We start from the raw sequence: 26,846 nt of genomic DNA on the forward strand, positions 1-26,846 counted from the left end.
AATACAACAGAAATATCCCTTCCCTGAAGCTTCTATCAGCTGTAAAAGATCGCAGAACCTTTTACCTCACTGGAGATTTGGCAAGTGGGCCATGCATATTGGGGGGAAAGAGAGGGTAAGAGAGAATCCTTAAGACCATAGACCTGATCCAATTCACATACAATCCTGCCCATAAGCCTGATCTAATTCTTTACCCCCAGCGGCTTTTTCATGTTAAGGACAATACTGGGAGAAACATATTGTCTGGCTTCTAGATCTGGGAAACCTAATTATCTGTGCTCAGACATGAAGCTTAACTAACAGCCCAATCCAGACATACGTGGTGGGTGGCCACTCGGGCGTGGGTGGATCTACGATGCTGCTTGTTGGCTTCCAAAGGAGAAACGTACACCACACCGGGAGAGGAAAGAGGGGCCCAACAAGTGAGAGAGAACCCGTCGCCATGGTGATTCTGCCCAGGAACACACCATTGGCCCGCCACCGAGGCAGGGGTGGGGGAGGCGCAGGCTCGCACGGGACCACAGGATTGGCCAACTTGTTGCACGTGACCGGGTAAGGGAGCAGAAAGCCTGCGCCTGAGAGGCTGTCAATCCCCCCACTCCCTCCTGCTGTCAGAGACTCTGCCAATGGCAGGCTGGCAGCCAGGGGCATGCGTGGATAAGCAGGAAGTGCCAAGTACAGGAGTTCCCTGTCCTAGACAGTGGCTGGAATGTGTGTTTGGGAGCGGCCAGACCAAGTCCAAAAGACACCACCACCCGGAGCCCCCCCCCTGGTGTTGCCCTGTCGCCACCCCCCACTATGTGCAAGGAACACCTCCCCTGGAGGGCGCAGAATTTGGAGTGCGAGCCGCTGGGCATGCATCCACTTCAGCAACCCCCTCCCCAAGTGCCCAGTGCACAGCAGCCCTGTGCGGTTGGGTAGGCCATCAGCCGGGGCAGGCTGAGGGGCAGCACCTCCCCTCCCCTGTCTAGCCATATGGGGGGCAGCGTGGCAGCTCATAGCCCGTTACCCACCCCCAAGAACCAAGTCTGCCCACCCTTCCAGGCACTCCCTCAGAGAGGCCACTGATGGGAGGGGTCGCCCCGGGAACGTGCAGCATATGCCAAGCAGAAGAGACAACAGAGGGCACAGCTCAGACTTTATTTTTACGGAACAAAGTGCAGCAGTTTCCCTAGTGCACGCTGGGCAGTCTCGCCATGGGCGGGGCTCCACTCTGAGCAGCAGGCAGAAGCAACTGAGGGAGTGGGGGGGGTGAAGCGGCACACGCAGAAGCCTCTGTGTTGGAGTCTCACCTGCAAAACAGAGACAGAGATCAAGAGCACCTGCAGGGGCAGCAGCTGGAATAGCGGGCTGCGTTTCAGCCAGGCGTTCTCATAAAGGGACAGTCTATAACCCACCTCCCTGCAATGGGGCAGCTGCCACACACATTCGCCCCGTGCTGCGCAGGGATTGGGAACACGGCAGAGGGCAGACCAAGGGAAGGGAGCAGGCAGCAGCACAGGGGAGCGGGGTCAGCAGATGCCCCCTGCCGGAGCCCACTGCCTGGTTCACGTGCCAGAGCAGTCGAGAGAGAGGGGAGGGGGAGGCAGGGGGGAACATGGAACTTACCAAGCTGTGGGCGACAGTCCTTGCATGCAGAGCCTCCGGGAGCCCGGAACCTGTGGAGACCTGGAAACAAGAGCAGTTAGCCCCAGGGGAGAGACCTCTCTCCCCCTCTCACAAGGCAAAGATACTGTCAAAGCAACCGCAAGGTGCAAAACTCATCACCAACGTGCCTGCCTGTCTCTCACTCTAAGTCCGTATGGCCGGGAGCTCACCGGCAGAACTTCCCACCATGCGCTCCTCTCCCTAACAACTGAGCTGTGTGAGGCCAGAGCGGAAATATTTCTAGGAGGGAGGAGACCCCAATTGGGTGCTGGGGAGGGGGCTCATCAGCCCGAGGTGCGAGGGGATTGGCAAGGCAATCACGTCGCTCCCTAAGGGGTTTGTGAGCTTTCGCAGCGGCAGAGGCAACCTTTGTTTTTGGTTTCAACAAGTGGCTATGGGGCATGCCACCGTTTTCACAGGCATACAGTTGCACCTCTCGGAGGGGGACCTGTCATGGGCCAAACTGATCAGGAAGCTGCCTAAGCCTGACCACGCCCCAACAATGCCCCTCCTCCGCCTGAATGCCGCACTCCTCCTCACTTCTGCCCACGCTTGGACACAGCCCTCAGGCACCGCTTCCTTGGGCGGAGCAGCGCTTGGGCGGCCCCCCGCCCACGTACCTCCCCTTCGCTGGGTGGCGCCGTCCTGTGCCCATGTACCAGTTCGTCTACTTCCAAAAGACTTTCCATCCCCCCTCCCCCCCGGATTGCTCTGTAAGTGATCTTGATCTAGTCCTAACTGTCATTCTATTTTAAATGATTGTTAGATAAAACAGAAATAGGAGAAGAAAACCGTGCATGCTGCCCTCCCTGTGGAAGATGGGCAGCATTAAAATTTATTAGTAGTAATAATATGACTTACTAAGCCACACATAACATCAGTTACGTTGTAGAACCTGCCTTATACTTAATGATTACCCTTGTTTGCTTGCTACACCAAGTAGACTTATTGTGTCACAAATTGTACAGATCCAATGTGAAGCTGATGAGCTAGCTACCAGGCACATTTTAAATACTCAAGTCAAATAAGATGAACCACAGTGACTAAGTGATTGGGACAAATGTATTCTAGGTAGGGTCAGATTTTTAACACAGGCAATATACACAAGGTGGAAAGCAGAGTACCAAGTACATAATTAGAGACAGGAATGACATATTAAATCTTGAGACAACTTCCTGCTGATCTATGACTGTAATGACTGATTGAATGACAACTTGTTTCCAAAATTAAACAACACTGCTAATTGCTATTAAAGAACATTGTCAAGGGGGATCTATACTCAAGTGTTCAGTATTCTACTTCTTAATTGTGTGCTTTGCACAAAACAAATGTCATTAGACCTTCAACACAGAATGGATAACCATATTGCGGGACAGCTTCAAAAAGGAAGGCACAATGAGGATGGTGTTCAGGTGTACAGCTCAGTTCCACATACTGTATACCTGCAAACACTTGATTCAACTGCAGATACTATTTTCCTGTGGGCATAAATATTTGAACTCTATGTTCTCCACATCACTACATCTTGTGCTACAACCCCAAGTTAGAGCCACTCACCTCTCCATTTGAAGGGCTTTGAATAAACTTCCACTTTGGATCAACAAATTAAAATGCAGGTATCATTTAACCACAACTCCTTATTATGAGCAACTTTAGCTCAGAAACAGATGATCTTTTTTAGAGAGTTTAAGGTGGTTTCAAAGAGGTTTGTCCTACTTAGCACCACTAGATTTTACAGGGTTGGAAATAGGTTCAAAAACTTAATTATTTGACCAGTGCAACAACCAGGAAAATGGAAGCATCTCAAAATACTTTCAAGTATTGACGTACAGATATAGCCTATTTTTTGGCGGGGGGGGGGGGGAGACGGTGGGTTGTATCTTCTTGTTGAAGGTCTTTACATCTTACCCACTTTCATTGTTGGTGTTCCCTATTAGTTTGCTTCATTATGGCATGATATTTTTATCCATTTCTATGTCTTGTATTATGAAACTGGAGTCAAAACAATGGGGCTGCAAAATCCAGTAGCATTTCCAATTTCAACTCTGTTAAATATTTTTCTTCTTTACCTTTCAGTACCTGACAACATGGAAATAAAAAAAAAACTAAAACAACTCATATTTTACCAGATTATGTTTGGGATTAAATAGCTGCATGCTTCTGTGCTGGCTGGCATGTTGTTAGATCAAATATATTTAGGCTGCATTCAGACCAGCAGCTTGTGGCGGCAGCCTCCCAGCTCAGAAAAAAAGCCGGCACAGTTTGAGGAGCCCCGGGTTCTCAGACAGCACATGCCCAGCTACCAAGACATGCACAGGCGGTGTGTTCCTCTGAGGAGTGGTCATACTGCTCACGTGCATGGTGAGTGCTTCCCTGGTGCATGCAGGCTGTTCGGATGGCCAGAACAGGTGACAGGGAAATGCTTCAGTGATTTGCCACCAGGAAGTACCTGGTGGCTTTTTGAAACGGAGCCAAGCCATCTGAGGTAGGCATGCTTCAGGCTTGGGTCCCAGATGTACACTATCTGACTGCTTTTTGCAACCTGGGTGTTCCCTACTAGTTTGCTTCATTATGTCATGCCATAATGAAGCAAATTGCCCATCTGAATGCAGCCTTAGGTAATCTAATGGAGTTTCGCATTTTCCTGTCAAGGATTTTCTCATGAAAGAGTGGAGATTGGAATATCCCATATGTCTGGGATTCATAGGATCCTACCAATTGATTAGGTATTAGAATGCCAAAGAATATCAAAGCTTTTTATCTCTTATTCTGGGAGAACATCAAAATATCGGGGTAGTTTCATTTAAAGTAACAGCCTTCCATGAAGTATACTAGTTTGCAGTTTTGTTTGAACATAACACATACAAAGCTAACTTATAGGAAAAAAAATGAACATTCATCATTAGATGTGTCTTCCCTAATAGTATTCCTAGTCATCATAAAAATGTGCTAAATAAAATAAAACAGGCTGGCTGCAGAGAGTAGAAGATTGCCTTTCAGATTTGCAGACCAGAGCTGTACTCCTGTTCACAGTTTAGATGTGGTTCCACTGCCACTTTTCTTTTTCCCACTGCTTGCTGTGACAAACGCATTAGGCTGTAGATCACAGCAGTAGACAGTGCACCTTTAAGACCAACTAAGTTTTATTCAGAATGGAAGCTTTCGTGTGCTCTTAAGCAGACGTCAGCAGACAAAATGGGAATGGAAGCTGTTTATCAGAGTCATCAATAAGGAAGCTCCGCTTGGATGCCCATTGGTTAACTTGCTCCTGTCATGTTGTGAATCCCCCACCTTTCAGACAAATTAAGTCTTGATATAATTCACATCAACAAAAATTAGCAGGAAATAAAGTGGAACCCTTTTGTATGAGACACTGTTGCTACAACCTCCCTTCAAACATATATGCCATTGTGAAATGTCTAGAATTTAATAATCATCTTGCTTTCATTGAAGTTATATTGAGATTTCTGAGGGACAAGGTGATTATTTAACAATTTTATCCTTAATCTGGTCTGAGGCTCTAATGAAGGAATAGGACACATTAAACAATAAAATTTGGCAGGCTTGGCCTGCTTCAGTTCTTAAGGGTCTTAACTGTGTGATTATGCTAAGACTTGTATTACTAAAATCTGCAGGAAAATGTTGCTCAGATCAATTTCCTACAAGATGTTTAGGGTAAAAGACTGGAAAAAGAAGTGCAGGGCCTTCATGTTGTCTAGCAATTTTTACCTGAAAGATAATGGCAGCCATACCCGAAGCTAACCAGAGGCCCATGGGGCCTGGCCCCCTGACAGTTTTGGGGGGCCCTCACCCCCATCCCAGGGCCGTTCCTTTACCCCTCTCTCCTGCACAATCTAAATCAATTAGGAGGGGTGGTGGGTGCCCCTCCAAGTCCCTCCCATGTGAGTTAAATTACATAAGAGGGAGAGGGACAGCCCCAGACTCTCCAGCTTCCTACTCTCACCCTGCGGCCCCTCTCCCATGACTCCCCACGGCCCCCTCCCCCTACAGCCCCTAGCTATGGGGCTGATGGCAACTCTGTAAATACATAGTATATTCTATCATCTCATCTGTATGAGACTAAGCACATACAGGGAAATTATTGCTCCATTTACAACCCTCACCAGCATTTGGCATGGGCAACAATAAGTCTAGGCTTCCACAATGCTGATAAATATTTGCCTAGCACATCTAAAACCTTCCCCAGCTCCCTCTTCAACACCAACACATTCCTTGTGGGAGCCTCAAATGCCACCGTTTGGTCACTTCTAATCTAAACATGTTGCAAATTGCAACTACTAGTATTTTGAAATTTGACATTTTACTTATAAATAGATGGCATGGATAATTACAGGACTTAGCGCGTCTTACAGCAGTTTCATTCTTGAATATGAGGATGTCTATTAAAGTCTCAAAAATGCAGATGAAACAAAGCTTTGTGTCATCCAAATCCCTTTGAAATACCTGGCAGGGCTGAACCTGCAGAGTCATTACACAAGCAAATATCTAGGATCAGCTTTGGAACCCTGAACGTTTCAGCTTTGCATTCTTTCTTTTAAAAACACATTTCCCCAAAGGTGCAGAATAACACAAAGAAGCACTGGAGGCTGTCTGCAAAAATCTCAGAAACAAGAATTTCTAGGGGACAAGAATCGAATTGCAGCACCTTCCATGGTTTCCTGTTCTCTGTTTTCAGTTGGCAATGTCTCTTTTTGCAACAAAGTCAAGCTTATAGTCCATATTATTTCAGGCTCTCCATTACTCATGTATCACTTATTTCCTTCTTTTCTGAATTCTCTGCAGTGCATATCATCTGTCTGCGCTTGTTCTTTAACTTTCCCTTTCCTACCTCCCCCTCATGCAGTATGTATGTTAAGAATACCCTTTCCACCAAACTAGCTACCTCTCTTCAAAACACAGCAAAGCATTTCCTGGACTATCATTGACTCATGTTTTAGATATCTTCTGATAGTTAAACTTAATTATTTCAACTGAATCATGATACCTTGTCCTGATACCACAATTATATACTAAGGAGGATGCATTATTGTCATGGAAAACATTGCCCCACATTTTATACTTTGCAGCAATAACTAGAAATATCTGGTGACATTAAACAGCAATTTAACAACAGTGATAACAACAGACCCTACTAGCTGGCTGAATCCTAGCAGACCCTACTAGCTGGCTGTGTTCAGTCTCTAATTCCTCTCTCCACGTCCTCTGAAATGTAGGTCATTTTCCCCAGAACTCCAGATTCCTGAATCTTGAAAACTGAATAAGCTATGCAAAGTAACCACCCAGAAATCCATTTATTTGTTTGGTGCAATGAATTTGAGTGTATTTTGTTCCAATTTTGGAACATTTCCGTATACAGACACTTTGCTTTCTTTGATATTTCTGACTAGTGTTTAAAATATATCAACACTGAGTAATGTACTTTCAGCACTGAGAGAGCCATTTCATGTATTTAGGTAGTTACCTTTTCTGCTATCATAAAATCATAACGGAGTGATTCCCGGGTACAAATGGCTCCCAGCAAAAAAACAAAGACTATATAAAGAAACCACCTGCAAAAAAAAAAATAAAAAGACTAGTGTCAAACAGATAAGGGCCATCTATCATTTTTTTTTAAGTGTAAAAATGCAGCATACCATTCTTTTGCTTTTTTAAGAACAACAGGCTCCAAAACTGCGTTGCATGAGTGGAAGGAAACTTCTGCTCATGCAACAAAGGGAAAAATTTCATAGATGTGTTTTTCTAATTACCACTATGCATGCATGCCATACTGTTCTCCCAGGGGTCCCCTCTGAGCCTCAGGGGTTGCTTTTCTGGGTGAAAGGGGAAGAAGGCAACAATTAATTATTGAAAGCTATGAACTATGATATACCTGCAGTTACCCGCTTTTATTATGCAATATGCTCCAGCAGCCCTAAGAGTCTTGTGTGTTAAACTGCTCTATGGGATCCCAATCTGGATTCACTCTGTTAATAAGGAATTCAATCCAATTTCTTTCAGAAAATTTTAGGTCTTCCTGCATGTTTCTTATGTGGCAATTTGTTTGGAAACCAATCAAAGGCTGTTAGAGACCAGAGCGTGGATTATAACATTCAAATTTTGGTTAAATCTGCATTTTAAAACTAATGCCAACCCTGTCTTATTTCCCAAGTTTTAGCTGAATATCAGGCTTCCTCATGGCTATCACACATAGATAAGAAGCTTGTAATTTTGAAGAGCTGCTTTTCATGTCAGAAAAATCAGCCTTTGTTTTAATCAAGCAAAGACTCTTGGATATTGAACTACAAATGTTAAGTAGCAATGCGTATGGTAGATGCTCCCCCTTGAGGCTTGGAATTTCTCCAAATGGGTTGCTAGCAATGTATTTTTCTTGCCTAGTTGATCCATCTATTTGTAGAGCTTAAGGGTGTTTTTACATTCAGTTTGATCCAGAGTTTTAGAGTCTCCAAATCGCCTGCCACTGTTCTGCTTTAATTATTTTCCTTTTACATTTAAGCGTTTCAATTTGGCGGAGTGGGGTGTCTCTGATCAGAGGGCAGCCGGAATACCAGTGCTTAGTTAAATGTATACGATTCCTTGGAAATCATGTCAACACTGCAAAAACAATACAAATTTAAATTACTAGATGAGGCAAGCAATGATATGTAAGTTCTCATGCAAATTACTGCAACTTGTGGTGGCTTTTGGAGAAGTCTTTTAAAATACAGGAAAACTTTTATAATACAAGTTTGAAACGCCCATACAGAAAAGACCAGACCATAACTAGTCACGAGAAAAACGCTTTTGTGGTGGCGTCAAAACCCATCTCACTGAAACAAACGTAAATGACTCGGGAAGCAACAATGTGAAACAATTCTGAGAACGTTATGTAATGTAAAAGGTGAGTTTACAATGCGGACATAGAGAGTCGCAAATTGCCAGTGTAAAAACACTCTACATGTTAGCCCATTCTAATGTTCTAAGCAGTGGGGATGCTTCACAGCAATCAAAGCATAGCAAGCACAAGCATTAGCATTGTATAACCATTAGCAATTTGGATACATGTGGCAAGAGGAACAAAGATGGAGTTACTCTTGACATTATGCCACCCCCAAGACTCCCTTCCCCCCGGCTTGTTGGGATATTTGTTATAAAAGTCCTTGATCAAAGTTTTACAGTTCGTGTCCGTGGCTTTGACCCACTCTGCTTGACTTAGTGAGAAGTGAGTCCATTTGATGAGATAAAAGAGTTTGCCACATTTCACTTTAGCATCAAGGTTTTCCTGAACCTCATGATGAATCTGACCATGAACCAGAGTCAGGGGTGGCAGTTCCGTCTGGGGGTGCCATGACGAGAGTCCAGGGTCCTTCTTCAGGTAGCTGGCATGGAAACAAGGGTGCACATGTTTAAGATTTTTTGGCAGTTCTAGTTCTACAGTCACTTTATAATCCGTTTAATCGGGAAAGGCCACAAATACTTCATTCCCAACCTTTTACACTTTTGGGCGTTGGGTAAGTGCTTAGTTGAAATGTATACTTTATCCCCCACTGCCAAGTCCCACAGTGCAGAGTGTTTCTTGTCATATTGGGATTTGTAGGCCTCTTGCACCCTCTGGAGCTGCTGCCTGATAACTGTCCATCCCCTCGCTATCCCTTTCCACCAGTCTGCAAAGTCTACTGGAGCCGTCGGGGGGGGGGGGGAGCTGAGCTCGGGGAAAGGTTTGCCTTCATAGCCATGCACCGCTTGGAACAGGCTTACTTTGGTGGCGCTATGCACACTATTGTTATATGCATATTCTGCAAAAGGCAATAGGGTCATCCAATTGTCCTGCTGAAAGGATGTGTAACAGTGTAAAAATTGCTCCAGCACCGTGTTGGTGCGTTCCGTCTGTCTGTCTGAGGGTGGTAGGTGGAACTGATCCCTTGCTCCATCCCAGCCAGTTTACACAGGTGTTACCAGAATTTGGCGACAAATTGTGGTCTGCGGTCGGAAATCACCTTGCTGGGAAAGGCATGTAGCTGAAAGACTTGCTGGATAAACATTTGGGCTAACTGCTTGGCAGTGGGGAATTGCTTACAGGGTATAAAGTGAGCTTGCTTGGAAAATGTGTCTACCATCACCCAGATTACAGTTTTCCCCATAGATGGGGTCAGATCAGTTATAAAGTCCATTGATATGCACTCCCAAGGGCGCGAGGCAGGAGGGAGGGGTTGTAGGTGCCCAGGAGGAGCCCCCCCTTCTTCGCCATGATGCAGGTGGGGCACCCTGTCGTATACTCTCCCACATCTTCCCTGAGCCCCAGCCACCAAAACTGTCTTTGGACTAAAATACTATTTTGACAAACCCGAAGTGCCCCCTCAGTTTGGAATTGTGCGACCTCTGAATCACTTGTTTGCGTAAGGGAGGGGGTACGTAGAGTTTCTCCCCTTTCCTCTAAAGCCCATCTTTGGATTTTTCTAAATTGAGCTCCTCCCCCCCCCCGGGGTGGGTTATCCAAAAACAGCTCGTTTCAGATCCATTAGAAATCCCTCTGGGGGCTCGGCTCCCTTCCGACTCTGCGCACGCGTGGTCATTAAGGCACTCAGTTGGCAGGGCGTGAATAGCGAATCTACAACCTCCTCCCTTTTGCTGTCATGTTGTGGGCGGCAGGACAGCGCATCGGCTAGGAAGTTCAGTTTCCCCGGGATGTGACCCAACTTAAAATTAAACTGCTGGAATAAGTCTGCCCACCTCACTTGTTCGTTGTTGAGGTTGCGGGTGGCTATGAGGGCGGCCAGGTTTTTGTGATCGGTCCACAGTTCAAAAGGTCCCTTCACCCTCTCTAGGTAGTGCCTCCATTTTTCTAGGGCGAGTTTAATGGCGGAGGCTTCTTTTATTGATAGTTATTGATGAACCCCTTGTAAAAATTGGCGAACCCCAGGAAGCTCAGGAGCTGCTTGCGAGTGCGAGGGGGTTCCCAGTCGACCACTGATTATACCTTGTTCAACCACTGCTTGTACCCCAAACCTCCCGTGGATACGTGATACCTCAGGAAATTGAGTTCTGTTTTATGGAATTTGCACTTGGACAGTTTGGCGAACAGTTTTTGCTCATATAAGGTCTGGAGTACCTCCCTCACCAACCGGACGTGCAAGGGTAGGTCCTGGGAGTATATTAAGACATCATCCAGGTAACAAACCATGCCCTTGTAAAGGTACTTGTGCAACATTTCATTGATCGAGTTCATAAACACCCCCGGGGCCCCCTTGAGACCAAACGGCATGATCAAGTATTCATATTGTCCAAGCAGGGTGTCTTCCACTCATCCCCCTCCTTGATGCACACCCGGAAGTACGCATCCCGGAGATCGAGCTTGGTAAAAATCTTCCCTTGGGACACCTCCCCCAAAAGGTCCTGAATGAGTGGGAGAGGGTACATGTTACTCATAGAAATTGCATTCAACCCGCGAAAATCAGTACATAGCCGTAAACTGCCATCCTTTTCTTTCTGAAGAGTACGGGGGCAGCATGGGGGGATTTGGCAGATCGTATGAAATCCCTGCGTAGGTTCAGCTCCAGAAACTTCTGTAGTTCCTCTCGCTCCCCTTGGCTCACTGAATACAGTTTGGCTTTGGGCAGGGGCTCCCCCTCTACCAGCTCGATGGCGGAGTCCGTATCTCGGTGAGAGGGTAGCTTGTCCACCTCTTGGGCATCGAACACCTTATGTAGGTCTTGGTATTCAAGGGGTTAGGGTGGGTGCCTTGACTTTGGTAACACATAACTTTTCCAGTTGGGGAGGGGGATGTGGGCCCCACCTCTTGTCCCAGCGGTGACTCTCGCACACTGGGTCGAGGAAGTATATTGTGCTTCCACTCCATTGGACGAGCAGGTCGTGATCAGCCAGCCACTCTAGGCTGAGGACGGCTTGGAATTTGGCAGCTGGGGCTATGATGAAGGTGCGGGGCTCCCAATGTTCTCCCACCCCCAGAGCGCATACTTCCATCTCCGTGCTACATGGCTCCCGCTTCATTGGGCTCCCATCCGTCTGCTCGAATACATAAGACACCTCAAGGGGCACAGATCTCAGTCCCAACGCCTCTACTAAAATGAGCAACAGTAAATCTTTCAAGCACCCCGAGTCCAGTAGGGTCCTGATGCAGGAAAACTATTTTGTGACTGGGTTCACTAGGGTTATGGGCACATAGTACAAAGTTCCAGATAATCTCACCCTTAGCAGCATGGCCATGGCATGGACCTGCTGTTGCACGCTCCTCACAGCAGGTAGTTTTCGTTTCCCATTGGCTGGGCCTCTCTATCCTCCCCCTTGGAGTCTACCGGAATTGGTTCTCGAAACTGTAATACTGCAGACTTGGCTTTGATGATTGGGGTCCCGAACCCCCGGCTTTCTTCTTCACTTCCAGCTTCATCAGCGTTGAAGTTCGCGGTTCTCTCGGTTTGCTTGGACACTCTCTGTCAATGTGGTTCTCCTCTCCACACTTGAACCACAACTTGGCCTTAGCTCTGCGGTCTCGCTCTTCTTGAGAGTGACTCAGGGGCCCTTTTGGGGAGGCTCGGTCTTGGGGTTTTCTCCCAGCCATCTCTGGGGGGCCCGCTTTGTTGTTGCTTGTGGAAAGAGATCATCTTGTTGCGATTCTCTATCTCACAGGCTAGTTGGATCCAGCTGACCAGGTCTCTCGGCTCCCCTGCCTTGAAGGCTTCACCATAAATATTGTAATTCAGGCCCCTCTTGAATTGTTCAATTCTGGCCCCTTAGTCCCATCGGTGGACATTTGAATTCAGTGCCCTGAATTAATTGAGGTAGTCGCGTACCGACCTTGCGCCCTGTTTTAGGTCCTGCAGAACCAATATGGCGTTAGTCTCTTGCAGGGGGTCCTCAAAGTGGAGATGTAGGGCCCTCAGGAGGACCATGGCTGAATTGAGGGCTGGGGACCGACTTTCAAACAGGGTGACATACCACTGGGTGGCCACCCTGTGAAGGCAGCTTCCGATGTATACCACCCATGACTGCTCTGTTGGGAAGCTGTATGCCCACACGCTGAGGTGGCCCTGCACCGACACTATAAAGTAGGCAAGTTCTGCAGGTTCCCCATCGAACTTTGCCTCGCTGACCCGAGGCCTGCCTAGCACCGGGACAAGTTCCTCCGGCCTAGGTTGTGGCTGGAGGGCCGGTTCACCCCCTGCAGGCGGTTCTCCCCCCACTGGTGGCTCTCCTCCTGCAGGAGCCGCTGGTTGGTTGCCCTCCAGCAGGGCTTGTTGGGGGTTGTGGCCGCGACCCGTTCCGCCACCGTCTGCAGCTGCCAGGTGAGGTTGTGCATCTCCTGGATCAAGAAGGCATGCATGGCCTTCATCTCCTTGCATAGTTGGCTGCTCTGGCTGGCGAGGGCTTCTTGCACCCACTCATTAGTGCCGTTCCCTGTGCCACTCACACGGGAGTAGTCCCCTCCACTCTCGTCACCCTGGAACCCCCACGGGTGGTAGGACCTCTGTAGCCCCGAGAGTCGGTTGCGATGATGGGGGTCCTCTCTCAGATCTTCGATAATACTCTCCCGGATATCCATGGAACCCACCCTCTCCTCCGGACCGTCACTGTGGCAGGAGTCAGCCTCGACCCTTCAGGCTTTGGTTCCTCCTCCTCGGTTGTAGTAGTTATAGTTGTTCCCGTAGCTTGGTCCTGTTCGCCAGCCATTGGTAGTCTGGGTTCAGGCTGCTCAGGGTTTGGTGCAGTTCTGACAAAATGTCAGACCCAGAGGCAAGGAACAGACAAGTAAAGTTCAAGATCTTTATTCCAGCATCATAGGCAGATGCAGGTGTTGTCGGAACTGGCTCTCTCGCTAGTTCCCTGCTCTTATAACCCCTTCCCTTGACCGTTACAATTCAAGCCAAGCGTGCCAAGCTGCAGCAGGGATTTTGTGCAGGTTCCCTCCTATCCTGTCATCACCCCTGTTGCTTATTATCTACGCCCTCAGCCACATCTCCACCAGCTCTCTTGACCTTGGTTGCGTAGTAATGTGCGAGTTCCCAGACATGCCACCCTCTCTCTAGATAAGCAGCAGGGATGCTTCAAAGCATTCAAAGCATAGCAAGCGCAAGTGTTAGCATTGTATAACTGTTAGCAATTTGGATACATGTATCAAGAGGAACAAAGATGGAGTGACTCTTGACATGTATTACCTTTGCCTTTGGCAATATTTTACGGGTGGTTTCAAAAGATTCCAAACATACAGCTGTGGAAGGAATGAAGTAAAAAGTGCTGAGCATATTTTCCTGCACTGTACCTATTATTCTGACATTTGTAGTATATATTTAGATCAGTTACTATGTGATCTAAAAGGCCAATCAGATGAGCAAATGTCCCTTTATTTACTTCCTTTTTGAAATGTGCCTACAGAAATGGTGGCAAATTTTCTGTATCTGGCTTCCAAAAATAGAGCTATGTGTTCGGTTTCTCTTAGATCACTTTTGGGATAGTTATGAAATCAGTCCTGGATAGAAGTATAGTTTAGAGGGGGGTGGGGTGGGAAACAAAAATATGCTTAAAAACAATAATAGCAAAATCCAGCACAGACCACATATTTATCCTGTGGCCATTGTCATTACCATGTGGTAAAGCTAGCAATTAACAACACACTGAAAGGGATGGCCATGTTACAGTGTCACATGGAGGCTAGTTTGGGTAACTGATTCGAGCCTATATTTTCCCAGGTGGAGCTTAGCCATCACCGTCTAAGTTGGCAAACCTTTTGACAGTCACCAGAAATGTTAAGTGGTGTATGGAGAAACGCACGAGTTCCACGTAACTAAGAGCCACACAGTAAGACGTGCTGACTGAGAATCACAATGCTAACCTAAGCAAAGTCACACACTTCTAAACCCATTGACTTCAATGGATTTAGAACGGTGTAATTCTGCTTGGGATGACGCTGCATGTCATCATGACATGATTGTTTTCCTAAACAAAAGCTCTGCTGCATGTAAATGTGCATGTTGATTAAAATCAGGCCTCGTTTTGGGCAGAAGCTCACAGGAGCAGAGCTCCAGAACTTCTACATTTTATTGTGGTCTTTCTTTCTTACCCCCACCCCCAAATACTTGCTTCTGGGCTCCATTGTTCAAACCCCATGTGAGAATTTTGCTGAACTCCAAGATTTGACAAACGTCTAATATTTTTTCCCCACAAAAAAAGGAAAAATAACCAAAACATATAAAGCAAACAGATGGGAATCTTCATCATGCCACTGTAGCCACAAGAAAGTAATTTAAAAAGTATGACGGGAGTAAGGTTTTATTATGACAATCATAATTCAAAAAGCATTTTAAGATGGATGCTGAGTTGATGTAATTTAGTACACCTTCTGGTGATGTCAGGGCTGTGTGGCATATGCAAATGAGTTGTGCTAATGAGCTCCAGCACCTCTTTTTCTACAAAATGACCCGATTAAAATCATATAGGAAAAATCATATATATGAAAAGAGGCTGGATAGGGGCATTCTCTGTGATGCATCTAGTTTGCAAAGTTTTCTTTCTAGAGCTTGAAGTGGTATTGTTTATATTATCAATTTCAATCTTGTTTGAGAATCTTGATACCACACAAGGAAAGCAAGAATTTTTTTTGGGGGGGGGGTATCCTGAATTAGATAAGGAGAGTCTTGGCCTGTGTTCAGCCATGTAGCTAAGAAAAGTTCCCTTAACTTTTCTTAAGATGGGGTGGTGATTGCCACAATTCTCCCCCTCCTGTTGCAGCCCAATGAGCCCCTTGAAATTTTGTTCCTGGGAGTAAGCAGACCTCCAGGAACAGCATGGTAGGGGCTGCAGTGGCAGGGAGAAAACTGGTGGAAATTTCCAACCCCTCCTATGAAAAGCGTTTTTAGAATGTAGTTGGGCGTAGAATTTCTCTCTATGAACAAAAAATGGGTGAACATGAATTTCAGGTCCTTTTCAGCCCTGCTGAAATGAAATGTGAATGACTTTTGGAATATATCTCCCTCAGTCAATCTGCAGACACCTACCCAGGCTGGGGGAGGAGTTGTGGGGGAGGGGGGGCTCATTGGCAAAAGCATCTCTTCTCTCCCATCCTAAGTGAGTTAGCCTCCTCGCCTCCACTCTCTCATTTGTTATCTCCCTCCAGGCCCAGTCTACTGCCCACTATGTGGGTATGTTTAGCCTGGAGAGGAGATGACTGAGAGGTGATATGATCAGCATCTTCAAGTACTTGAAGGGCTGTCTTATAGAGGATGGTGCAGAGTTGTTTTCAGTTGCCCCAAAAGGTTGGACCAGAACCAATGGGTTGAAATTGAATCAAAAGGGATTTCAGCTAAACATTGGGAAGAACTTCCTGACAGAGTGGTTCCACAGTGGAACAGGCTTCCTCAGGAGGTGATGGGGTCTCCTTCCTTGGAGGTTTTTAAACAGAGGCTAGATGGCCATCTGTCAGCAATGCTGATTCTGTGAACTTAGGGGGAGGTATTTGGGAATTTCCTGCATTGTGCAGGGGGTTGGACAAGATGACCCTAGAGGTCCCTTCCAACTCTATGGTTCTATGTGAGGAAAGCAAGCTACTCCTCCTTCTCCCTCCTGCTTCGTGAAGAATGGCATGAGCCTTGGAAGGTTACCTGCAGAGCCCTGGCACTGGGGAAAGGCACTGAATGAGAGTAAATCTGACCATAATGGTAACTGGTAGTTCTGACCTTCAAAATGCAATAATGAAACCAAACACGTGGACAGCTTTATTTATATGTTGTCAGAGGTTTTCATGGCCAGAGTCCGTTGGTTGTTGCAGATTTTCCAGGCTGTGTGGCCGTGGCCTTGGCATTGTGAGACCTGATGTTTTGCTAGAAACTGTGATTGGCATCCTCAGAGGTGTAACCCAGAAAACTGGAGTTCTCTCTGGATCAAATTGAGAAGAAGCTGGTAGGCATGTAATTTATATCTACTCAGACAGGTGGGGTAGGGCTGAGTCATTATCTTGTGGGTGCTTCCTGGGCTGTGACATGCTAATGGAGGAGCTTACCTGAAGGGGTTCGTTTGTATATGGATTGGCTATTGAAATTCTAATCTTATCTGTACTGCTGTAGTAAACTGTAGGGCATTTTGTGTTTTTCAAGACTGGAAGCCATGCCCTATTCATTTTAAACTTTCTTCCTTCTTGTTGAAATTGTGTTTGTGTTAGGATTTCAATGGCTTCTCTGTGTAATTTAACGTGGTAATTGGATGTATTGTTTAGCATTACAGTGTCCTGGAATAAGGCACTGTGTCCTGTTTGAGTTAGGCTGTGTTCAGCCACTGCTGATTTTTCAGGTTGGCCAATCTGCAGTGTCTTTCATGGTCTTTTATTCTTGTCTGGATGCTACATTGTGCAGTCCCGATGTAAACTTGTCCACAACTGCAGGGTATGCAGGGTATACTCCTGCAGAAGTGAGAGGGTCTCTTCTGTCTTTTGCAGATCATAGCATCTGGTGCATTTTTCTGGTGGGTCTGAACACTTTAGGTTATGTTTCCTCATAAGTTTCTCCACCTGATCAGTGATTCCTTTGAACAAAGGTGGCAAAGGTGTTCCTTTGAACAAAAGGTGGCAAAAACACCGTTTGTTGAGAGATTGTTTTTCTTCAGCTGTTTGTTTAAACCTTGGCTTAATTGCTCTTCTGATTTCATTCTTAGAGTAGCCATTTGTTTGAAGTGTGTGGTTTAGATGATTTAGTTCATCATTGAGAAAATGTGGTCCACATGTCCACTAATGTCTACTAATGTTTTTATTATGCTTCTTTTTTGTCGAGGGTGGTAATTGGAGTTTTGTGTAAATAGTGATCTGTGTGAGTTGGTTTTCTGTAGACCTTGTAACCTAGTTGAAGGTTAGCTTTGCGTATGACCATGATATCTAGAAATGGGAGTTTACCCTTGGTTTCTTTTTCCATGGTGAATGGTATGTTTAGGTGGATATGCTGACAGAGACATATTTCAGCCTTGACTGAACACAATCTGAATTCAGCATTATCTGAGAGCAGTTGAACACAGATAAAGAATTGGGGGAAAGTTTGGCAAGGAAGTTTGGGTAGTAGAGAAGACTCCCATTCAGGCCAAAAGAAAGGGGATAGATCTTTTAGAGAGAGATTTCCTACCTAGTCAAATAGGGAGAGTGATCTCTGAGGAGTGTGATTAGAAACTGCCTTTAAAAACCTTAAAAGTCAGTTAACAACTCAAGAAGAGTACTGATGTTCCAAGACACAGGGTTCAGGTACTGGATAAAGGGTACTAGTTTTCTGAGCAACAAAAGAGTCAGTAATTATATAAATAAGTATATTGGAGTGCTTGGGAAAACACTGGAACAAAAGCCTCTCAATACAATTATTCACAATTACTTAGATTGTGAATAAGATCTAAATAATTGTGAATAATTTAAGAACCTCTCATTAGCCTGGTATATAAGAACAAAAGCCTATGTTTGTACTAATTTTACCTCAGCAGTTTCACCAGCTGATTTAATCTGACCTTTCCTCTTGATGTTAAATAAAACCTTACGTTATTTTTGAATTTTAAAGTGACTAAAGTGCCATTTTAAAGGGTTTCAGTTAAAGGGCAATCATATTCCTTCCCTCAGGTTCCTGGGCTGAGCAAATAGCCAAAATGTATCTTACTGACAAGGTGGGACAGTCAAATTTTCTTCAGGGGAAAAGGAAACATATTACCAGGGCTGCTCAGTTAGTGAAGGGACAGAAAAATGGAAGAAAAATCTTGCCTCTGGGGGAGGTGCATAATATCTGCTTTTTTCAAAGCAGTTTACAGTTGCCTTCCTTTCCTCTTCCCACAACAGGCACCTTGTGAGGTAGGTGAGGCTGAGAGAGTTTTGAGAGAACTGTGACTGGCCCAAGGTCACCCAAGAGGCTTCATTAGGAAAAGTGGGAAGTCAAACATGGTTCTCCAGATAAGAGTCTGCCACTCTTAACCACCACACCATGCTGGCTCTATTGGTCATGTTCACACAGAGCAGTTTTGGCTGTTGTTATTCCCCCCAAACAACATGACAATTGTGGATTTTTTTACTTGTCTTCTAATTAATTACTCTTGTTGCCAAGTCATCCAGGATGGAAGGTTGTAATGGGAGATAATTTATGTGCCAGGATTTGATTTGCCAGATAAATAGAGGCTTATTAGATATGAAATGGATTTACTGTGCCTGGAGATACATACACACACATGGCATAAAAAGTTACTATGAATACTCCTCTCACCCCTGTTTTCAAGGGACTTACGAGATGCCTATTGCAGACAATGATCCTAGAGGAATACTCATTGCAGGCTTCCGGAGATCACCACTCATATTGAAGCCAGCCATCACACCTGCAGTTTGGCATTCCCCACAAAAAAGAAAAGAAAAAGGACACTGAATGAGATCACTGTAAGACAACAGACTTTTTAGATAACACCACTGCATGTATGGATGTCTGTACCATGTGTGCAAGCTTTGTGACTAAGCAATCAGGTATCCAGTGGCAACAAGCCTCTAACTACATGCCCACAAACACATTCGTTGTTCCAAACTGGACAATAACATCAGAAGAAAAACACTGATTTAAACCAAACATCAGCATATCTTAGAACTATCACTAGAAAACACTTATTTCCAAATATCCATTGACATTCAACCTGGCAAGTCATTCAAGCAAGCTATGCATATTATGCGACTTGCTGATCTCAAACACATTATAGTTTTGATGCTTTTGCATAAGTCAGCTATTGTCATAAATCCTTTTAGATCATGAACCTTCAGGACAGAGATCAGTCTTTTGTGCTTTTTGTCTAAATACATTTACTTACCCCTGTACCTCTGGGATAAAGGAGGTTCCCCATCTAAATAAACAATCACCTGAATTATGAAGTGTTAGACCATAGCAACTTAAGACTAATGATGGGTAAACTCTTTCTGGCTTGATTTGGAATTGGACAGGCAAGTGTGAGCAACACTGGAACATTTTTTAAAAAAATTCCCCTAAGAATTTTAAACCTTCCCTTTATGAATCACAGCTCCCCTTTACTTAATGCAGCAGTTAATGGGAGAGAAATATCTTTCTCCTCAGCGCCTGAAATGCTGTTATAACAGCAGGCTAAGCATCAGTGACACTGGGAAACAAAGTTTTCCCACAGCACCTGATATCTTTAGTATGGGCACCAGACTCTCTGGAGACCATATGTTGTGAAGAAAGTGCTCTATCTGTGATATTTCCTTCTGCCTCCATTGCTTCACTATCTCCCATAGCTACTAGGTAAATGGAGAAGTAGGTGGAAGGACTTCTCCAGCTCAGATTACAATCTGAGCTAGAAAAGAAAAGAAAAACCTCTCAGGCCTTAACACAAGTTGTTGTCTTAGACTGGAGGTAAACGTTGCATATATCAAGGTTCATATTCCAACAAAGAAAATTTCCCACACCCACAAGCTAGCATGCAGTTCATGCAAGAGTTTAATTACATGGATGACAAAGCCACTTCTTGACTATTACATTACAAAATGTTTGGGAAGAAAGCCAGTAGATTCATCTGAAATGCTTTAAATATCTATTACAAAGAGAGAAGCAGAGATGTCTTGGTTATGTGACTACAATTTCACTGAAGCAATGTAAACAGAAATCCAGGGATACCAAGTTTTACCCCACTACCTTCAATTTAGTATTTTCTCAGTCAGTTTCTACAAATTACAAGTTAGTCCAATTTTACAGAACTGGAGCCAGATAGGGACTGAGTCATGGAGGAACTGTGCATTATCAAAATGAGACCGAAACATAACCTTAAGCTTTGGCACTAGGGTTGCCAATCCCCAGGTGGCGGCAGGGGATCCCCCGGTTTGGAGGCCCTCCCCCCGCTTCAGGGTCGTCAGAAAACGGGGGGAGGGGAGGGAAATGCCTGCTGGGAACTCTGTTATTCCCTATGGAGATTTATTCCCATAGAAAATCATGGAGAATTGATCCGCGAGTATCTGGGGCTCTGGGGGCCCTGTTTTTTGAGGTAGAGGCACCAAATTTTCAGTATAGCATCTAGTGCCTCTCCCCAAAATACCCTCCAAGTTTCAAAAAGATTGGACCAGGGGGTCTAATTCTATGAGCCCCAAAAGAAGGTGCCCCTATCCTTCATTATTTCCTATGGAAGGAAGGAATTGAAAAGGTGTGCCGTCCTTTTAAATGTGATGGCCAGAACTCCCTTTGGAGTTCAATGATGCTTGTCACAGCCTTGATCTTGGCTCCACCTTTAATGTCTCCTGGCTCCACCCCCAAAGTTTCCTGGCTCCACCCCCAAAGTCTCCTGGCTCCACCCCCAAAGTCCCCAGATATTTCTTGAATTGGACTTGGCAACCCTATTTGGCCCTAGATCAATCAGCTTGTGGACCTGGGGATGCTATCATCTCTAGCATAAGATTGCAAGCTTTTAAACTGAATGATATAAACTAAATGGTACAAACTGAACAGAATTATTCATTACAAATTGCATTTTAACCCACAATTTCATCATAGTCTTTCATCCTTAACCAGGGGATCTCACTCTAAACTCTTGTGTTGCTTTATAAGAATCAGAAGGTTGCTTTCACATGTAATTAAACTAGCCCAGCATGATTATTTTAAAGGAAATTTTGTACATCATCCAGTTGATTATTGGACATGCAGTTGATAGCTATGTCCTATCAATGCAATTAATCATTTAAAAGAATTTTAAGAACCAGACAATGCTTCCGATCTAATGCCAATCTCTGACTTAACACTATGCTATTGAAGAAGAAGAAGAAGATATTGGATTTATATCCCGCCCTCCACTCCGAAGAGTCTCAGAGCGGCTCACAATCTCCTTTACCTTCCTCCCCCACAACAGACACCCTGTGAGGTGGGTGGGGCTGGAGAGGGCTCTCACAGCAGCTGCCCTTTCAAGGACAAAGTCTCAGAGCAGCCTACAATCTTCTTTCCCTTCCTCCCCCCCACAACAGACACCCTGTGAGGTGGGTGGGGCTGGAGAGGGCTCTCACAGCAGCTGCCCTTTCAAGGACAACCTCTGCCAGAGCTATGGCTGACCCAAGGCCATTCCAGCAGGTGCAAGTGGAGGAGTGGGGAATCAAACCCGGTTCTCCCAGATAAGAGACCGCACACTTAACCACTACACCAAACTGGCTCTCCTTGTGCCTTGTCCTCATGCACTGCCTTTTCCCTCCTCCACTCACAGCACAAACATCCAAACCAACAACATATCTGTTGTGTTTGCCCTTCAAAGCAGTTTAGTTTGAATGACAAATGTGCAGTTTGGATATAATGACAACTTATGGTTTACCTAAAGAGAAAGTGTTGGAATGCCCTGTCTCTACTGTCCCTTTCTAGAAGCCTCAGACTAGGGTCTGGGAATTCCATTTCTTCACTAGGGTTGCTAGGTCCACAAATACCTGGCTACTTGGGGGTGGAGCCTGGGGACTTTCCCATTTCCTAAAACAAACAAATAAAAATACAGCAGTACAGTTCCCCTGAATACAGTTTTCATTTCCTCATCTCTCAGCAGCTGCACTTCCACTAAATGAAAGTGATCAGAGAGAGAGAGAGAGAGCAGCCAAAATAAACAGTTTGCAAGCCCACACTTTTGCGATCTCACTACAGCAATCACTTTACTCATGGGAGTTGCTGAATGTAACAATCTGCTGTATTTCCACCAACTTCTTCAGACTAACACAGAGAAAAAAAATAAGAGAGAGGTCTAGGGAATGGAGTTTTCTTCCATCCCATAATAATTTTGCTATACAACTTCTGAAAGGAATGAAAACAAACAGAGCAACTGTGCTGTCTTCTCTCACACAAGCACCAGGAAGAGCCATATGACTCTGCCTGCTCACTCTCCCCCATGCAGCTTTTGTGCCCTGCTGGGATTTAATAGAACACACTTATTTCAAAATACAAAGAGTTTGCATGCTTCTTCTAAATGTGCCCAGATCTAAAGGCACATCTTGGCTGTTGGAGCAGAGCTTCCCCTCGCCGGCCAGCTGACTGGCGGCAGGGTGGAGCCTGCAAAACTGGGGGATCTCCTGCCCAGACCTGAGGGCTGGCAAGCCTATTCTTCACCCATGGTTCCTTGTCCTACTCTTCTCAGTCCCTCCCACTAGCACCAGAAGATGTCTTTTTGGCGTGACCTAATGGGAATTCAAATACATCTCCACACTCCTAATGTGCTCCCCAGCATTTTCTCTCCTTCTATGAGAGTTCTGGCTCTAGTTGGTATAGTTTCACATTAGACAGCTGCTTCACTGGTATTCTGTGAGGCCAGCAACTCCTTTGTTCCAGTGGGTCATTTTTTTCTTGTCCGATAGCATGACTAAGTGTTGGAAGCTGTCCATTTCCTCTGAACACCAGTGCCAGGAGGCAACACCAGGGGAAGGCCTTGGCCTCTTTGCCCTTTTGTTGGACTTCCAGAGGAACTGGTTGGCCACTGTGTGGGATGGGATGCTGGATTAGATGGACCACTAAGGTATGTTCTTGCAGCTGTTGTCACTTCCAGGCTAAGGTCTCTTGTGGCTCCTTGCTATGCTGACTTCCATTCCTTCCCATGGGGGAGTCTTGCCAATGGGGAAACACTGTCCAGAAAGAAAATAGCTACCGTATTTTTCGGACCATAAGACGCACTCCCCCCCCAAAAAAAAGTGGGGGGGGGAAGTGTGTGCATCTTATGGTCCGAAGGTACGTACCTTCGGGGGGGGCAATCTGCTGCCTCTTCCTCCGATTTGGTGCTTCCCCCGCGCCTGCCTGGCTCCATCTTCTTCAGGCAAGCACTGGGATCGCTCCACATGGCCCCACTGCAAACCCACGCTTCGCAAGTGCCGGCTGCGGAGGGGGCAGCGTGCTTCCTCCTTGCCTGTGTGCCTGGCTTCAGCTGTGATGCTTAAAGCAAGCGCTGGGATCGGAGGGGGGAGGGAGCGATCCCAGCGCTTGCTTTAAACATCACAGCTGAAGCCAGGCACACAGGCAAGGAGGAAACACCCGACCCCTCCGCAAACCCAGTGCTTCGTGAGCGCCGGCTGCGGAGGGGGCAGCGTGCTTCCTCCTTGCCTGTGTGCCTGGCTTCAGCTGTGATGTTTAAAGCAAGTGCTGGGATCGGAGGGGGGAGGGAGCGATCCCAGCGCTTGCTTTAAATGTCACAGCTGAAGGCAGGAACACAGAGAAGTAGGAAGCACGCTGCCCTCTCCACAGCCGGCGCTCGCAAAGCGCTGCGTTTGCAGAGGGGGCGGGTGCTTCCTACTTCTCTGTGTTCCTGCCTTCAGCTGTGATGTTTAAAGCAAGCGCTGGGATCGGAGGGGGGAGGGAGCGATCCCAGCGCTTGCTTTAAACGTCACAGCTGAAGGCAGGAACACAGAGAAGTAGGAAGCACGCTGCCCTCTCCACAGCCGGCGCTAGCAAAGCGCTGCATTTGCGGAGGGGGTGGGTGCTTCCTACTTCCCTGTGTTCCTGCCTTCAGCTGTGATGTTTAAAGCAAGTGCTGGGATCGGAGGGGGGAGGGAGCGATCCCAGTGCTTGCTTTAAACATCACAGCTGAAGCCAGGCACACAGGCAAGGAGGAAACACCCTCCCCCTCCGCAAACCCAGTGCTTTGCGAGTGCCGGCTGTGGAGAGGGCAGCGTGCTTTCTCCTTGCCTGTGTGCCTAGCTTCAGCTGTGATGTTTAAAGCAAGCGCTGGGATCGCTCCTTCCCCCCTCTGATCCCAGCGCTTGCTTTAAACATCACAGCTGAAGCCAGGCACACAGGTAAGGAGGAAGTACGCTGCCCCCTCTGCAGCCGGCACTTGCGAAGCGCTGGGTTTGCGGTGGGGCCACGTGGAGCGATCCCAGTGCTTGCCTGAAGAAGATGGAGCCAGGCAGGCAGGCGCAGGGGAAGCGCCGGATCGGAGGAAGAGGCAGTGGATCGCCCCCCAGGAGGAAGGTGCGTCCTATCCTCCGGAGCGCCTTATGGTGTAAAAAATACGGTACTTGAATTGGTGTATGTAAAGAAATGGAGGAGACCAAAGGAATGGAGGAGAGCAAGGCTCATTCAAAATTGTTCTGAGTCATATAGTACCAAAATCAATAACTAGGAAACAATCTGTGTTAAATGGGAGGGCAGAAAACAGACACAGGGTAAATAATCTCTGGCTAGCTAGTAGTAAATTGCAAACAACATATACAGGTCTGGAATGGATTATATAATAATCAGAACACACTCCTGGGATCTCTCTTTTTCTCTTGTGCATAGGATTCACTTTATTTGGGGGAGGGACGGTGGCTCAGTGGTAGAGCATCTTCTTGGGAAGCAGAAGGTCCTGGGTTCAATCCCTGGTATCTCCACCTAAAAAGGGTCCAGGCAAATAGGTGTGAAAAACCTCAGCTTGAGACCCTGGAGAGCCGTTGCCAGTCTGAGAAGACAATACTGACTTTGATGGACCGAGGGTCTGATTCAGTATAAGGCAGCTTCATATGTCCATATCTATTTATATAGTACCTTTTACCAGATTACACTGTTTTCTGGATCATTAGCCTGTATTTCAATATTATTATTTTAAACTGCTGAGTACTTAGCTGTCCACAGTTTGTGCCCCTTTCCCAGTCTCCAAATATTCATGAGAGGCTCCTCTTTAGGCCTAGTCTTGAAGAAATTCTCCAGAGAAAAGGCACATTGATTGGTATTCTGTGAGGCCAGCAACTTCTGTGTTCTAGTGGGTCATTTTTTTTTCTTGTCCTATAGCATGACTAAGTGTTGGTAGCTGCCTACTTCCTCAGAACACCAACGCCACGGGTGATGTTCCAAACTTCCATGTGTGGCACCAAACTTACAAAGAGGCTCTTCCTTCTACCTACTGAAAATCCCTTTCTGAAAGTCAGGACACTCAGTGGACACAGTGTTAGATGCAGTTTGGAGGCAAGTCACTGGCCCATGGCCATTGTGAGCAGTAAATCTGAATTCTGAAAATACAATCCAAATGAATGACATACTTAATCTACAAAACTGTACTCTGGGACAGCATTTCACACAGCTACTGCCTTTATTAATTCTAATGAAATAATACATCATCAGTGCTTTAAAACATAAGTTATATCTGTTAGTTTTGGCTTGTTTCCTAGTCATCAAGAATTAGCAGAGTTGAAAAGTCATTTAACAACATCATGGACAATTTTTTTTGTGGTACTCATAAGTATTCCTCCTTCCATAGTCTGACGGCTGCATTCTTGCCTCCCTTATAGAGAGCAGCTGTGCTGTCACACTAGACCCAAACACCAGCACACAGAGCAGAACTTGGAAAGAGATCATTGCTATCTTTCCCTTCTATGTTCAGCAGTTTTCACTGGAGGGCGGGGGACTGATTTCTACCAATTTTCCATTTCTATGGCAGCCCCCAAACTGCACCTAACATTGTGCCCACTGGTGCCGCAACTTTCAGAAGTGGATTTTCAGTAGGTAGAAGGAAGTTCCCCTCTATAAGCTTGGTGCCACACACAGAAGTTTGGATCCCACCCATGGGAGTTTCTCACGGGACAATTGTATGGTTTTTAAGATGTTCACTGAGATGATGCTAAAAATGTGACCTATGAAAAGGTGTGTTTTCAAACGTGTATAATGAAGACACATATGCCAAGGTGCCCTGACCCAGAAAGCCCAGGCTAGCCTGATCTCATCAGATCTTGGAAGCTAATCCGGGTCAGCCCTGGCTAGTATTTGGATAGGAAATCATCAAGGAATACTGGGGTCACAGTGCAGAGGCAGGCAATGGCAATGGCAAACCACCTCTGAACCTCTCTTGCCTTGAAAACGCCATGCAGTTGCCGAAAAATGCCAGGGCCGCAGGACGCACTGTACTTGGTGGCCAAGCAAGGTTTGCTCTGTGTGATATGTGTCTATTTGGTGGTTGATGGAGCGCTGTTGTTTTTTAAATCAGAGTGAAACAACAAAGATAACAAAAAGTAACACTGTTCAAAACTCACATAACTTCTTGCAACTCAGATTTCTACCCCAGGTAGACTGTTACGCCCCTTTTCACTTGAAAAGGGGTGTAACAGTCTACCTGGGGTAGAAATCTGAGTTGCATTAAGTTATGTGAGTTTTGAACAGTGTTACTTTTTGAACAGTGTTACTTACCGAATTTTCTGCAGTGCACACAGAGAGTTTATATGGTTTCACAACTTATTTAAGTGCTCTGTGTGCACTGCAGAAACTTTGGTAATGACTTTTGGC

General features: G+C 45.9%; 1 protein-coding gene across 1 annotated transcript in view; it reads right to left on the reverse strand.

The window, feature by feature from the left end:
- Nucleotides 1–26,846, reverse strand: part of SLC12A8 (solute carrier family 12 member 8) — a 216,331-nt gene that overhangs the window by 89,653 nt on the left and 99,832 nt on the right. The window contains exons 8-9 of the mRNA XM_060262801.1: nt 18,888–18,975; nt 7,130–7,217 (exon numbers count right to left, since the gene is read on the reverse strand). Of these exons, the coding sequence (XP_060118784.1) occupies nt 7,130–7,217; nt 18,888–18,975 (176 nt within the window). The remainder of the gene's footprint in view (nt 1–7,129; nt 7,218–18,887; nt 18,976–26,846) is intronic.

Source organism: Heteronotia binoei, chromosome 21 (assembly GCF_032191835.1).
Source record: "Heteronotia binoei isolate CCM8104 ecotype False Entrance Well chromosome 21, APGP_CSIRO_Hbin_v1, whole genome shotgun sequence".
Taxonomy (NCBI): domain Eukaryota; kingdom Metazoa; phylum Chordata; class Lepidosauria; order Squamata; family Gekkonidae; genus Heteronotia; species Heteronotia binoei.